The sequence below is a fragment of the Eretmochelys imbricata genome, chromosome 18 (genome assembly GCF_965152235.1).
Source record: "Eretmochelys imbricata isolate rEreImb1 chromosome 18, rEreImb1.hap1, whole genome shotgun sequence".
NCBI lineage: Eukaryota > Metazoa > Chordata > Testudines > Cheloniidae > Eretmochelys > Eretmochelys imbricata.
In genome coordinates, this window is record NC_135589.1 from 279,168 (window position 1) to 295,372 (window position 16,205).

General features: G+C 44.8%; 1 protein-coding gene across 23 annotated transcripts in view; it reads right to left on the reverse strand.

Annotated features, from left to right (window-relative positions):
- Positions 1 to 16,205, reverse strand: part of EIF4G3 (eukaryotic translation initiation factor 4 gamma 3) — a 449,900-nt gene that overhangs the window by 102,701 nt on the left and 330,994 nt on the right. For 15 of the 23 annotated variants that reach the window (XR_013348334.1, XM_077837081.1, XM_077837078.1 and 12 more), the window contains 2 exons: positions 14,898 to 15,017; positions 6,483 to 6,596 (listed from right to left, as the gene is read on the reverse strand). Coding sequence is in view for 22 of the 23 variants with exons in the window: in XM_077837081.1 (XP_077693207.1) it covers positions 6,483 to 6,596; positions 14,898 to 15,017 (234 nt within the window). In the remaining variant the exon portion in view is untranslated. The remainder of the gene's footprint in view (positions 1 to 6,482; positions 6,597 to 14,897; positions 15,018 to 16,205) is intronic. The other 8 variants (XM_077837080.1, XM_077837079.1, XM_077837077.1 and 5 more) reach the window with 1 other exon arrangement.

Here is a 16,205-nt window from a genome sequence, read left to right on the forward strand (position 1 = left end):
GCAGCCGAGCAGAGTTGCAGCGGAAACGGTGGATGATGACGGTCATATGGAGGACCTGTGAGGTGGATTCATAGCACAAGGAGAGCAGAGTGGCAGCGGACGTGGTCGCTCGATGATGATGGTTTGCAGCCCTACTGCACCATCTGCTGAAAGCAGTATGGCACCAGCACGGAAAAAAAGGTGCAAAATGATTGTCTGCCGTTGCTTTCACAGAGGGAGGGGCGACTGATGACATGTACCCAAAACCACCCTCGACAATGTTTTTGCCCCATCAGGTATTGGGAGCTCAACCCAGAATTCCAATGGGCGGTGGAGACTGTGGGAACTGTGGGTTACCTACCCACAGTGCAACGCTCTGAAAGTCGACACTAGCCTCGGTACTGTGGACACACTCCACCGACTTAATGAGCTTAGTGGGGACACACACAATTGACCGTATAAAATCGCTTTCTAAAAAATCGACTTCTATAAATTCCTCCTAATTTCGTAGTGTAAACATACCCCCAGTGTCCAACGGGAAGTTTTGAAAAATAGAGACTATTAAGATAGGAGGTCACAGTAAAAGCATGTTTTAGGACTAAGCAGAATCTTCCTGTCTATTTTAAACATGTAAGCTCAGGCTAGTAAATTATGTTTTTGGTAAAACTATTAGCCTATTACTGATGTTTCAACTGAATTTGGTTTTAAACAACAAAGCTATTTTTGAATTGCACATAGAAAGGAGGGTCAATTCCCCTGAGGCTGAGTAATTCAAAACTGGTATGATTCAAATTTTCTCTAAACTTCACTGCTGGAGGAATGTAAATTTTTCTTTTGAATGATGGCACTTACCACCTCCCACAAAGTAGACAGAGTGGGACAGTTTAGCCCATTCAAAACCACACATGAACAATGCTGATGGTACAGTAGAGAAAGATCATTTGTATTGGCAAAAGGGTATAACACACATGCCGCACCAGAGTAACCTTTGGTCTCTGGTTTAAATACTAAATGTACTGAATAGTGCACTAACTCGTATATCTCTGAGTGTACTTGATAGCAATGCCTGATTACTCAATATTAAGTTACATGTTTGTCAACAAACAGTTCTTTAATGCTTGTTAACAAAACATATTTGACATCTTTTCTGTGCTGTATACAACTTTTACACACAATTTTGGACACTTCAAAAGCCAGTCTCTGTTTGACTAAGTGATTAATCCACATTGTTGAAGCAAAATCATCTGAGATATTCAAATGGCTAAACTGATTACATGAAAAAAATGCTTGTGGGCTGATACCCTGCATGCCAAGTTTCAGCCTAAAACACATTTTTGCCAGAGTTAGACAACCCCTGAGTATAGGTGCTTATAATAGGAATGTTAAACATTTCACTTTGACAGCATAAATGCTTGCTGCTGATAAAAGAACATCACAACATACTAATGGTCACTACTGGAGTTTAGTTTGGCTTTTATTAAGTGATAATGCCAATGGAATGAAATGTTGTCACAGGATAATGATCTCAAGCACTTACACGCTTCATAGAATCATAGAATCATAGAATATCAGGGTTGGAAGGGACCTCAGGAGGTCATCTAGTCCAACCCCCTGCTCAAAAGCAGGACCCATACCCAATTAAATCATCCCAGCCAGGGCTTTGTCAAGCCTGACCTTAAAAACTTCTAAGGAAGGAGATTCCACCACCTCCCTAGGTAACGCATTCCAGTGTTTCACCACCCTCCTAGTGAAAAAGTTTTTCCTAATATCCAACCTAAATCTCCCCCACTGCAACTTGAGACCATTACTCCTTGTCCTGTCCTCTTCCACCACTGAGAATAGTCTAGAACCATCCTCTCTGGAACCACCTCTCAGGTAGTTGAAAGCAGCTATCAAATCCCCCCTCATTCTTCTCTTCTGCAGACTAAACAATCCCAGTTCCCTCAGCCTCTCCTCATAACTCATGTGTTCCAGACCCCTAATCATTCTTGTTGCCCTTCGCTGGACTCTCTCCAATTTATCCACATCCTTCTTGTAGTGTGGGGCCCAAAACTGGACACAGTACTCCAGATGAGGCCTCACCAATGTCGAATAGAGGGGAACGATCACGTCCCTCGATCTGCTCGCTATGCCCCTACTTATACATCCCAAAATGCCATTGGTCTTCTTGGCAACAAGGGCACACTGCTGGCTCATATCCAGCTTCTCGTCCACTGTCACCCCTAGGTCCTTTTCCGCAGAACTGCTGCCTAGCCATTCGGTCCCTAGTCTGTAGCGGTGCATTGGGTTCTTCCGTCCTAAGTGCAGGATCCTGCACTTATCCTTATTGAACCTCATCAGATTTCTTTTGGCCCAATCCTCCAATTTGTCTAGGTCCCTCTGTATCCTAGCCCTGCCCTCCAGCGTATCTACCACTCCTCCCAGTTTAGTATCATCCGCAAATCTGCTGAGAGTGCAATCTACACCATCCTCCAGATCATTTATGAAGATATTGAACAAAACCGGCCCCAGGACCGACCCTTGGGGCACTCCACTTGACACCGGCTGCCAACTAGACATGGAGCCATTGATCACTACCCGTTGAGCCCGACAATCTAGCCAACTTTCTACCCACCTTATAGTGCATTCATCCAGCCCATACTTCCTTAACTTGCTGACAAGGCAAGCCATGACAAAACACTGAAAGAGTTATGTGGTAAAGAGGGTTTGTGTACCAACCTACTAGCCTTTCACGTATGAAGACACTTTCAAATCTAATTGCAGGACACGTATAAACGAATCTAACAGTCTCATCCTAGTTCCCATTTGTGCACACCATAAAAGCCACATAATTGCACAAGTAAATCCATATCACTGACAAGATTAGCAGATCCGTATTACAGTGTATTGGCAGACAACTGTGTGGAAATTTATACAGCACTTGCTTGCACTATGCCTTGTTGAAATCCATGCCATCAGTCACTTCAGTTCCATGACTACTGAAAATTCACTCACCATTTTCATTCAAAACATGCTCGCTCTGGTTTGATGCTGGTGTGATATAACAAAATCTGCTTGGAGCCCAATCAGTTTATAACCAATATTACAAAGTACCTATTCCAGGCTCTAAGTGCCTTTGCAAATGTACAACCACATAAGACAGAAACTTTTCTTCATACTAAAACCAGAAAACAGCCACCTACACACAAAATCAAACCCAAACACTATCTGCTTCAGCCATAAACACCAGCCCATATCATGCCTCATCCTTTTGAAAAAACTCAGGCTTGGTCTACACGCGGTATAACTATGTTGCTCAAGGGTGTGGATTTTATGTCAGTATAACTTCGTCACTCAGGAGTGTAGAAAATCCATACCCTTGAGCGACGGAGTTCTAAATCCTTGGCCCCTGGAGTAGAGAGCGCTATGTTGATGAGAGGACTTCTCCTGTCGACACAGCTACTGCCTCGCAGGGAGGTGGAGTACCTTCCCTGTTGGCGTAGGTAGCATCTTCAGTAAGCACTACAGTGGCTCTGCTGCAGCACTGTAAATGTAGAAAAGCCTTAAGTAAAGAAAACAGTTTGCAGAGTGCCCTGAAAGTAAACAGATTTGGGCCTCTTGCTAAATTGAGGGCCCTCCATGGAAAACAGCTTGCCAGAAGCCCCCTCTCTTTTACACCAACTGGGTTTCAGCTTGAGGGACCCTTCATTAACTGCAGCTGTGCCAGTAAAGCATGGGGAGAGAGGTATCAAATAGGCAAGTACCAAAACATTTAGGGTTTATAGACACCTACAGTAACTCCTCGCTTAATTTAGTTATGTTCCTGAAAAATGCTACATTAAGCAAAACAATGTTAAGCAAATCCAATTTCCCCATAAGAATTAATGTAAATAGGAGGGGTTAGGTTCCAGGGAATTTTTTTTTGCCAGACAAAAGACTATACACACACAGAGAGTATAAGTTTTAAACAAACAATTTAATACTGTACACAGCAATGATGATTGTGAAGCTTGGTTGAGGTGGTGGAGTCAGAGGGTGGGATATTTCCCAGGGGATGCCTTACTGCTAAATGATGAACTAGCACTCAGCTGAGCCCTCAAGGGTTAACACATTCTTATTGATGTAGCCCCACACTCTACAAGGCAGCATGAATGGAGGGAGGGGAGACCGCGTGGCAGAGAGAGACAGAGACATACACCATGTATGTGTGTGAGAAAGAGAGAGACAGACACAGACCGTGTATGTGTGTGTGTGTGTGTGTGTGTGTGAGAGAGAGACACACACACACCATGTGTGTGAGAGATAGATGCACATTGCCCCTTTCAGTACGCTGACCCCATGCTAAGTAAACTGCCTTTTTAAGTATATCAGCAAGTTGAGACAGCAGCTGCTGCCAGCAAGTTCCCTCCATCCTGAGCTCTGGCGTGTTCCCGCCTGCTCTGTGGAGAAGGGGTACAGGAGCGTGGGACAGAAGCGGGGGGAGAGGGACACCCTGACATTAGCACTTCTCTTCCCCCCCTTCTGCACAGCAAGCAGGAGGCTCCCGGGAGCAGCTCCAAGGCAGAGGGCAGGAGCAGCAGAGGGCAGTGGGGGGAGGGACAGCCGAACTGCCTGGCAATTGATAGCCTGATGGGCAGCTGCCGCACAGGGAACTTAGGGGAGCTGATAGTGGGGCTACTGGTCCACCCTGGTTCAAGCTTGCACCAGCTCCAACAGGCTGCTCTTTCTGCAAGCAGCGGACAAAGCAGGCGGCTGCCAAACATTATAAGGGAGCACTGTGCAACTTTAAATGAGCACGTTCTCTAATAGATCAGCAACGTAACAATGAAACAATGTTAACCGCGACGACATTAAGTGAGGAGTTACTGTACTGAAATATAAGAACATGTCAAGTGAATGCATTTGTTATTAAAGCAGGTGACATTAATCCTAGGGCAGTGATTTATTTCTGTTATATTAAATTGCTGAGGTAGAATTCATTATTTCGCCTGATGGGCATTGGTGCCACAGTGGCAAATGTTGACTAGACCAGTGCAGTCTTTTTGAAACCGGTTTGGTTTACAGACCTTCAATACATCAAAGCAGCTAATCCAGAAAAGTAGTTTTTTTAAAAGAATAATATCTATATTTATGAATAAACTGATTTCAAATTGGCTGAATATTTGTGGTTGGCTTTTAAAATACCTATCAGTGAACAGTAGTCTGTTTGGAATGATTTATATTAAAAATACTATATTATAAGCTTTTTGCAGCAGGAACTGAATATTGGTCTGTGTTTGTGGTGCCTAACACAATGGGGGCCTGGCCCCTGCCTGGGGCTCCTCATTACTACCACTATTACCACTACTAAATTACTACTACTATTAGTAATCATTAATTATATAGCACCTTCAATAATAATGCTATCACTTTACACTTCTATAACACCTTCCATCCAAGGATCTCAAAAGTGTCTAACGAACTCACCACGCACCCTCCTTACAGCTGGGGAAAACTCTAAAGGACTTGTCAGGTGAGTCAGAAGCACAGCAGGGAACTCATGAATAGTAAAATGGGTCCCTAGTGTTTTCTTTCTGGTTTAGATTCCCTTCTTAGAATATCATTAAACTAATCCAAATCCCTCCGAAACATCCAGGAAACCCAAAGAAGGCTAACTGCTCCTCTTTATGCTCATCTGGGTACATTTTTCTCTTCGTACACAAGTAGGCCTTATTTGTTTCTATATTTTTCAGTTTTCATCTGTACCATAAATATCTCTCTTGGTTCTATTTTGAGTAACTCTGAATTATCCCTCCATGTTGTTTTGTTTGAAATTTGCTATTTCTGAAATGACAGACAGAAAGCCAAAAGAAGCAAAGAAAGAAAGTTGTCATGTGTTGAGAGCTTATTAACTCTGAGCTGCTTGACATCATTTTGAGAGCAGGGATTAGGTGGTGGGCTTCAGTGGTTTATGGGCATGGCATGTGTAAAAGTGAAATGACGAGAGTGGACATACAATGCCAATACAGATGTTGGTGCATTTTACAAGAGGATAACATTTGATTTTTCTAGGCTGAAATCCCTCTTATCCTATAATGAATAAGATTATAGGATAGCAGGTTTGTTAAATACTGTTACCTTTAAAACCTACCCTAAAAATGCACAGTAAGAAACTACTCTTTATAGGCACAAATGTAAAATGTATGTTATGCGCTGAATGCTCCAAATGAACGGGGTAAGCAGGACTTACCTTGTCTCCCCCTTTCCACAGGTCTGCAAAGTGCACACCCCTCGCAGATCCCGCTCAGGCCAACGTCCCAGCATGCCCTCTACTGGTGATGTCCCACCCACCACTGAAGAGACTGCCTAGAGGGGTACAATGCAAGTCTTGTTTCGTTTTTTTTTGTTTTTTACAGTATTGCATCTTTTTGTAAAGTTTTCTGTTAATTTTATTCTCTGTAAACAATACAATTATGAAAAAGAAAACTTTACAGAAAGGTGCAAAAACTGGGGTGGGGATGGGGAGAAGGAGGGATTTGTCTTACCCCTATCGGCAGGTTCCTCAATGGTGGGTGAGATGAGACCAACAGAGGGCATGCTGGGGTGCCACACCGAGCCACAGAAGGCAATCCGGGGTTGTTCTGCACTTTGCAGGCCTGCTGAAAGAGAAAGAGCCATGTTTAAATTACTAAAATGCTGAGTGTCTACTTTACTGTTTGAGACATTCAGCACATAAAAAGGCCATTACTTACTGTAACTGGAGGTTCTTTGAGATGTGTGGTCCCTATCTGGATTCCACTGGGTATTATGCATGCACACAGTGCCTTTGGATTCAGAGAATTTGAAAGTAGCGTCTGTTGGCCTGCGCATGCACCTTGACTTGCCTTGTACTTCTGTCAGAGGCAATAAAGGGCGGGGTGGACCAACCACATCTCCAGTTCCTTCTCTACCGCAAATCTGACAAATACGCAGCAGAAGGGAAGGAGGGTGGGACTAGAATACAGATAGGGACCATGCATCTCAAAAAACCTCCAGTTACAGGTAAGTAACCTCCTCTTCTTTGAGTGATGGTCCCTCTTGTATTGCCGAGGGTGATTAACAAGCAGTACCTAAGATGGAGGAGGGAGCGACGATGAGGATGGAATGGTCATGTGGAGAACTGCCATGCCAAAGGAGGCATCTGACGCTGAGCCCTGTACAGAATTCCATGTGGCTCTACGTATGTCTATGAGGGGCACATCCTGAAGGGAGGCTGTGGTTCACACCTGAGCTATCGTGGCCCGCACCCCTGTGGTGGGGAGGCTGGCCTGTCAGCTGGTAGCAGAGTTTAATGCAACCCAAAATCCATTTGGAGATTCTTTGGGTGGAGATGACATGTCTGCTGAGTCTCGCTGGCACTGCAACAAACAGTCTAGGGGACTTCTTGATTGATTTAGTGCTTTGCAGGTAGAAGGTCAGAGCTTGTTGGACGTTGAGGGAGTGGAGTCAACGTTCTTCTGCAGATGCGTGTGGTTCCGGGAAGAAAATAGGTAAGTGAATGGATTGATTAATGTGTAACCTGGAGACCACCTTTGGTAAAAATTTTGGGTGTAGACATAGAAAGACTTTATCATTGTGGAAAACTTTGAAAGGTGGGTCTGCCCTCATAGCTCCGAGTTCGCTGTCCTTTCTTGTGGAAGTGACAGCAACAAGGAAGGGGACTTTTATGGAAAGAAAAGACATGGAGCATGATGCTAATGGGGCTCAAAGGGAGGCTTTGTTAGCATGGAGAGAATTAGATTCAGGTCCCATTGCGTTGCGATCGCTTGAATGGGTGGGAAGGTTCCGATGAGCCCTTTCCAAAATCTAGTGATTAGCGGATATGTAAAGACGGAGTACCCTTCCACTGGAGGTTGGAATGCACTAATTAGCGCCTGGTCGACTGTCAAAGAGCTGAAGATGAGACCTGATCACTTTAATGAATGTCTAGGATGAGGACAATCTCTGCCAATTCTGGTAAAACTCCTTTTTGTTAAACCAAGATGAGAAACATCTCCACTTGGCTTGGTAACATTACTGAATGGAGTCCTTCCCACTGCTGGAGAGAATGTTTTGCACAGTTGAAGAGCACATCCATTCTAAAGCAGATGCCCATCCAAATACCATGCTCTGTGGTGGAGCGCATGTGGACTGGGATGCCTGAACTCGCCATTGAACTGGGTCAGCAGATCAGGGAAGGTGGAGATGGGAATTGGTGGGCAGGAAGACACGTGGAGGAGACTGGGAAACTAGAATTGTCTGGGCCTGCAGGTGATGATCAGAATGATTGTCACTCTGTCTTGTCGGATTATGTGAAGCACTCAAGGCAGGAGCAGTAATGGAGGGAGGACATAGCTAAGTTGGTCTGAACAGGAGAGTAGGAGAGTGTTGCCCTAGAAGTGGTGGTTGAGGGTTCCCCTGGAGCGGTATGTGGTGCACTGGCTGTTCTCCCATAGGTCTCCGGTCGGGGACCCCAATAGGCAAAAATATTGTGTACTACTAAGTCGTGAAGCCCCACTCGTGGTCGATTGCAAAATGTCTGCTGAGCGAGTCTGCGAGTACATTCTGTGTCCCCAGAAGATAGGCTGTGGACAAGAGGATCTGGTGATTGATGCACCTGTTCCAGAGATTGACTGCCTCATTCCCCTGTTTCTTGATATAGAAAACAGTGGTGTTGTCTGACATGATGAGAACATGATGGGAGTGAATGAATGGAAGGAAAGATTTGCATGCCTTTCTTACAGCTCGGAGTCCTGAAATATTTATGTGCATCCTGGATTCTCTGGGAGTCCATGTTCCTTGTGTCATGTGATCATCCATGTGAGCTCCTCAGCCCACCAGGGAAGTATCACGATTATCATCTTGTCTGGGGAGGAGGGAAGAAAGGAAATCCACATGGATACATGATGTGGGTCTGACCATCATCGGATGGATGAATTTACCTTGTCAGGGACTGTCAGCATGAAGTCCATGGAGTGACGGTTTGGTGAGTAAATGGGCCCATATCTGAAGGTAGCAGAGGTGAAGTCACTTGAAGGGGGTCACGTAGGCACATAAAGCCATGTGACGAAAGGAGGGAGGGACAGCCAAGTCCTGGCCGGTACATAAGGATTGCTCATGATGTGAGTTACGATGTCGCTCATTGTCTGAAATCTGTACCTGGGCAAGTAAAGTTGTGCTATCACTGGATTTATGGTAGCACAGATGAAGTGCAGAGACTGCATGGGATCGACTATCGATTTCTTGAAGTTGACACCGATTCCCAGGGAAGAAAGGAGGCTAACGAGATAACTGGCTCTGTGGATGAGGGGAAAGCAGTGGACATGTTGTTCCTTGACTTTAGCAAAGCTTTTGACACAGTCTCCCACAGTATTCTTGCCAGCAAGTTAAAGAAGCATGGGCTGGATGAATGGATTATAATGTGGATAGAAAGCTGGCTTGATTGTCGGGCTCAAAGGGTAGCGATCAATGGCTCCATATTTAGTTGGCAGCCGGTATCAAGTGGAGTGCCCCAAGGGTCGGTCCTCGGGCCGGTTTTGTTCAATATCTTCATTAATGATCTGGAGGATGGCATGGACTGCACCCTCAGCAAGTTTGCAGATGACACTAAACTTGGAAGAGAGGTAGATACGCTGGAGGGTACGGATAGGATACAGTGGGACCTAGACAAATTAGAGGATTGGGCCAAAAGAAATCTGATGAGGTTCAACAAAGACAAGTGCAGAGTCCTGCACTTAGGATGGAAGAATCCCATGCACCGCTACAGACTAGGGACCGAATGGCTAGGCAGCAGTTCTGCAGAAAAGGACCTAGGGGTTACAGTGGACAAGAAGCTGGATATGAGTCAACAGTGTGCCCTTGTTGCCAAGAAGGCTAACGGAATTTTGGGCTGTATAAGTAGGAGCATTGCCAGCAGGTCAAGGGACATGATCATTCCCCTCTATTCGACATTGGTGAGGCCTCATCTGGAGTACTGTGTCCAGTTTTGGGCCCCACACTACAAGAAGGATGTGGAAAAATTGGAAAACGTCCAGGAGAGGGCAACAAAAATTATTAGGGGACTGGAACACATGATTTATGAGGAGAGGCTGAGAAAACTGGGATTGTTTAGTCAGCGGAAGAGAAGAATGAGGGGGGATTTGATAGTTGCTTTCAACTACCTGAAAGGGGGTTCCGAAGAGGATGGATCTAGATTGTTCTCAGTGGTAGCAGATGACAGAACAAGGAGTAATGGTCTCAAGTTGCAGTGGGGGAGGTATAGGTTGGATATTAGGAAAAATTTTTTCACTAGGAGAGTGGTGAAGCACTGGAATGTGTTACCTAGGGAGGTGGTGGAATCTCCTTCCTTAGAAGTTTTTAAGGTCAGGCTTGACAAAGCCCTGGATGGGATGATTTAGTTGGGGATTGGTTCTGCTTTGAGCAGGGGGTTGGACTAGATGACCTCCTGAGGTTCCTTCCAACCCTGATATTCTATGATTCTAAGTAACAGAGGCTGATGCGTGGGTTTCTTGCCTGGAGCTGGTGGCTAGGAGCCAATCGTTGAGATACGGAAACACAAGGAGTCCATAATGCCTGACGTGGTCTGCTACAATGGAAAATACTTTGATCAAGTCTCTGGGAGCAGTAGCTATCCTGAAGGGGAGCACCTTGTAATGAAAATTCGTCACTGCCATATGAACCTTGAATTTGCAGATGAAATGACTGAGGTGCCAAAGATCAAGGACTGGTCTCCACCCACCTTTCTTTTTGGGTATCAGAAAGTAAGTTGAGTAGAATCCTATTCTCTGATATTTTGGAGGAATGTATTATATTGCTCCCCTTTGTAACAAGGAGTTCAACTTTTGGACAAGAATACTGTTGTGAGAGCAGCCCCCAAGGGTGATGGGGATGGGAGTTTTCGAGGAGGGAATGTGACAAACTCTGTCATCTAGCCACAGTGAATGATGTCAATACCCATCTGTCTGTTATCACACTCTAAGCATAGAAAAATGACCCCCAAAGGGAGTAGGAAGGTCATGAGGCAGTAGACATAGTGGTCAGCGGCTCCTGGGCTCACACCCTTGGCTGGAGATTGAGTCTGGCTCCTGGGCTCACACCCCTTGGCTGGAGATTGAGTCTGGGACGTTGAAGCCTGATAGGGATGCCATGGGAGGCAAGACCTCTCTGTGTCTTTTGACGTTTCCCTAGGGCTCATTAGGTCTCTGTGGGTAAGGAGACCTGAAGCACTGGGTGGATGATGGACAGTGAAATTTTCATTTCAGGGCAGGAGTGTAGATGCCCAATGAGTGAAGAGTAGCCTTGGAGTCCTTTAGTGTATGTAGTGATTCATCTGTCTTCTGGTTAAAAAGATGGGATTTGTCAAAAGGGAGGTTCTCAGTGGTATTCTGGAACTCCCTAGGAAAACCAGAAGAATGGAGACAAGACTATCTATGCATGACTATTGCTGCAGCCATGGCCGTGGAGGAGGAATATGCTGCATCTACTGTACATTGGAGAGCAGTTCTGGCCATGAGCTTCCCTCCATCAACAAGTGCCTGAAAATGAGCACGATCTTGTTGTGGAAGGCTATCAAAATTCCTCGAATTTACTGTAATTTAGGAAATCCTATTTGGCTAATAATTTGTGATTCTGAATTGTAGGCTAGAAGATGAAAAAGTTTATGTTCTAGAAGATCTATACACTTCCCTTCCTTATCAGCAGGTGTGGATCGAAGATGTTGCTGTTTGGCCCTTTCTGCAGCAGCCTGGGCTACTAGGGAATTTGGAGGCGGATGGAACAAAAGAAATTCAGATCCTTTGGCCAGAACATAATAGCCATGCATGTGGCAGGGGTGTACTATACTATTCTGGAAGGCTCCAGTCTAGCTTAGTTAATTGGTAATGCTATTCTTGCCAGCCCCAAGGTGTGAAGGACATCCAGAAGCTTGTGCTGGAAGTCTTGGATCTCTTCTAAAGGAATCTGGAGTTTCACCATGACTCTCTGTAACAGCTCCTGGAATTGCATGAAGTCATCCAGTGGGGAAGTGGATGATGTAGCAACCACTTTGTCTGGTGAAGAGGAAGGGAATCTTGCCGGTTCCAGTGGAACTGCTGGGACCAGGCTAAAAAGTTCTTTCTCCACCACTGGATCCATATGCCTGCTGGAAGGATACCTCAAGGGGAAGGCAGTTGACAGTTCCTTCGCAAATCAGGCAGGTTTTGAGGGGCCGTATTGTGCACAGGGTCTCCAATATGCCCAATAGGTCAGATCCAAAAGAGATTGTGGTGGTCCCAAGGTGTGGTACCAGTGGCTCTGTTGTAGCTGAGGTGGTAGTTGTTGCTGGAGATGTGGTGGTTTCCGCGATGGTGCATAAGGGTGGTATGATAAAGGTGGTTCTTCTCTCAGTTCCGACTCATCTGAAAAGGAGACAGCGCACTCTGGCTTTAATGGTGGTACCGTCGGAGCCAGTGGAAGAGTGAAGAGCATCAGTGCAGAGGGTGAGGGACCTCGTATCAGAGACACATTCCTTGGATGGGACAGAATCTCTCTAGCAGTAGAGGGACTCGATGGAGGGGGTACTCCGGGTCTGGCAAGGAAAAGATGTCCCGAGACGCAGCCATAGCTCCAGATATCCCTGGTGTGAGAGGCATTGGTCCTGGCACTGGGATCACTCCTGGTACAGAACGGTCCCGCGTCTAGTGGGGTGCCGGAGATGGCAGTACCAATGGATTGGCACCTAAAACTGCTGGGTCCTATTGTTTATGGGTCTTTTTCCTGTGCTTGTGAAACTTAGAACATACTCAGTCCCCTTGGGCTGAGCTGGGGAAAGGAGTGTCGATCTTCTTTGATTTAGAGAAATACTTAGTCCCATGCTTACGGGATGGCTTCCTTACCTCCTAACCAAGCCCCATCACAGGGGCAGTTCTGCTGGCACCAGAGTCAGATGTAGTAGCAGGAGGCATGCTCCTTGTTGAACCAGGCCAATGTATGGGGGGTGTTCCCTGGCCTGGGTCCAAGTGTGGTCTCATGGCGAGCTCCACAAGATGCTTCTAGAGGCAAAGTGCCCAGACTTCGCGGGTACAGCTGGGGAAGGACTGGCAAATACTGCACCTGGTCATGATTTGATCTTCTCCCAGGCAGTAGAGGCAGCGTTGGTGGTTGTTTCTGACCAAAAAGGATTGCAGGCAGAAGGCACAAAGTTTAAAGCCTGGAGTCCTGGGCATAGTCCGGTACCCATATGTGGAGGTGAAAACCTCAAAGCCTATCTAAAAACAAGTGCTAAAAGTATTAACTATTAAAACTAAGAGAAAATAAGCCTGGTAAAACTACTAAAAAACTAATTAAAGCTATTTACAACTATCTTTTCAGAAGTGTGTCAGAGACGAGGACCCTGGAAGTTCTGATCCAGACCATGCATCACTGAAAAGGAACTGGAGACATGGTTGGTCTGGTCTGCCCTTCATCACCTCAAACGGAAGCACAAGGTAGCCATGATGCATGTGTGGACCAACAGACACTACTTTCAGATTCTCCAACTCTGGACCCATGGTGCATAGGCATAATTCTTCAGTGGAATACAATAGGGACCATCACTCAAAGAAGAACTAATGCTGTATGGCACTGGTGTGCAACCTGCAACCCATTGAAGAGTTTCTGAATAAAAAAGATGTTGCCATCTTTAACTGCATCAAAGCTTCAAGGCTGAGTAACTTCATTTTTTGAGACTAAAAGCAAGATTTAAAGCTATCAAAGACAGGCACACACACTAAGTTCACAGTATTACCTTCCAAAATGGATACATTATATCTATACAAAGCCCTAAACAAATTTGCTCTTTTGAATGCTAATATCCTGGAAAGTTGCTGATATTAGCATTCAAAAGAGTTATCAAGTGAATGATATTTGAAGAGATTTCTTACTGGAAACTATTAGTTTTAAAGGATGAAATCTCTTCCCATTCCCTGCTTCTCCCTCCTCTAGAAGCCATTTCCCTTTTCAGTTGCTTGCTGCTCCTCTCCTGTTTCCTGCTTCAAACAGCTGCAGATCAGTGAGAAGCAGAAGTGAAATCCACTCCTTGCTACACAGCTGAGACATACAATTGAATACAGCATCAGCTGGTGGCATAGCAGAGCAGAGCAAAACTGAGCCTTATTTTCATCCAATCACAGCAGCCTCTGTCTTCAGGCTGCAGCTGGCTTAGCCCTTTTAGCGAGGCAGCACATTTCAGCCAATCATGAGCCAGGAACAAGGAATGCAAGAGGAAGGGAAGAAGAAAGAATTGAGGGGGAAGATTTTTAAGAATTCAGGAAGAGGAGGAGGCAGGGCAGAGATAGGAAAACAGAGGAGGAGGAATGAAATAATAATACAAAAAGGGGAGAACAAAAAGTAAGGAAAGAAAAAATAGTGTGAATGAAGCAAAGTGGCAAATGGAAAGAAATAAAATAAAATAAAGAAATAGAACAAAGAGAAAGCAAGCTCTTCAGTTAGGAAAATATAGTTTATTTATTTGCGTTTAATATAAATGGATTTCTGTGAGAACACACACAGACACAAAACACATGCAACTGTATGAAAAATATGTATTTATATTAACCGTGTCCTTCAAGCTCCTGGCATATTACCAAAGTGGCCATTGGTATCACAGAGGCTGTGCCCCACTGCTGCAAGGATGATTTTGAAGCAGATCTCTTTTGAGCAAGAAAGGGGAAAAATTATTACCAAACTCATTTACCTTAATTTCTATCAAGTTAGAAGCACTCACAATGATTTTATTTGCTTCTATATTAGCGCTCAAGGAAAATAACTTCTCTGCTTTAGGCAGATTGAATAGAAACCAAAATATCTAAGATCCCTAAAAGGCACTTTCTTTCCTTGAGGCTAGATTTCATGAATATCAAGGCCAGTTTTTAACTTCATTCACACTATTTTTTAACTTAGTAAGCCTGAAGATAGTTCATACTTACAGCTACACCCCTTCCCCCGGAAGTTTGCCTCCCAAAATCGGCAAAGGCTGGTGTGAAGTCTGGTCCTCGAGGTAATATCCGAGGGTCCAGAGTTCGAACTGGCAATTTTGGCTGATTAATCTGCATGGTGGAACAACAACAACAACAAAAAGAGTCTGTTAAACTTTGTGATGTGGTTATTACAAACATGTGTAATCTGTAGACAGTCCTCTGCCAATGTCCAATTAGTTATAAGCAGGGTTACAACATATATTTGTTATTTTAGCAAACGGTAAGTTTAATGTTTTCTATTAATTTCCAGAGTTACACAAAAAATTGTATTTCATTTGTGCCATGCCTTACACCAATGGCTGTTATATAAATACACAACAAGGACAATGAGAACTCTGGAAAATTTGTCAGGGTTTGACATGACTTATAGAGAATAAAAAAATGGCTAAGTAGGGCTACTATTTGAGAAATACATTTGATGGTCATGGTTAAGGATCACTAAACTGTCATCTGATATGAAACAAATACCCTTAGTTTTAACAAGGCAAATGGCTGACCAAGCAAAGCAACCTTGAAAGATGATGACCAGGTGAGGTCACAGAAAACTGAAAGGGCAGTAGTTTAGAGAAAACCTTTCCTGATGGCATAGCTGGGTTTTACAGCATTGCCAGTCCTGGAAGTTTAAAGTGGAAATGTTCACCCAATAGGAAATCACAAATACTCTGATTTGTGCTTGAATCTTAGGGGCCCAAATCTGTTCTGTCAAGTATGTGTAAATCTGCAGGAGTCAACAGATTTACATGGCCGTAACTGAGGTAAGACTCCCTATGACTAGCTCTTTTAAAATAATAATGAATAACTTTCCTTCAAGAGATACAAAAAGATAGTGAGAAGACTCATTATGTAATGACATTTGGCCAACTCCATGTCACCATTTTTATGTGCTAGCATCAACCAATCAATATAATCTCACAGTGAAGCACATTTTTAAAAAATCGAGTCCGCACTGATGGTCAGTTCATATTCATTAATTGATCACACCCAAACCCAGTGGTTTTCAAACTGTGGGTAGCAACCCAGTACTGGGTCACAGAATGGAAGGCACTGGGTCGTGGCAGCTCTGGTCAGCACTGCCGACCGGGCTGTTAAAAGTCCCATCGGCAGTGCTGCATGGCTAAGGCAGGCTAGTCCCTAACTGTTCTTACACCACGCTGTGCCCCGGAAGCAGCCAGCAGCAGGCCATGGGACTCCGCATACTGCCCCCGGCTCAAGGACCGGCTTCGCACTCCCATTGGCTGGTTCCTGGAGGGAGGCGGT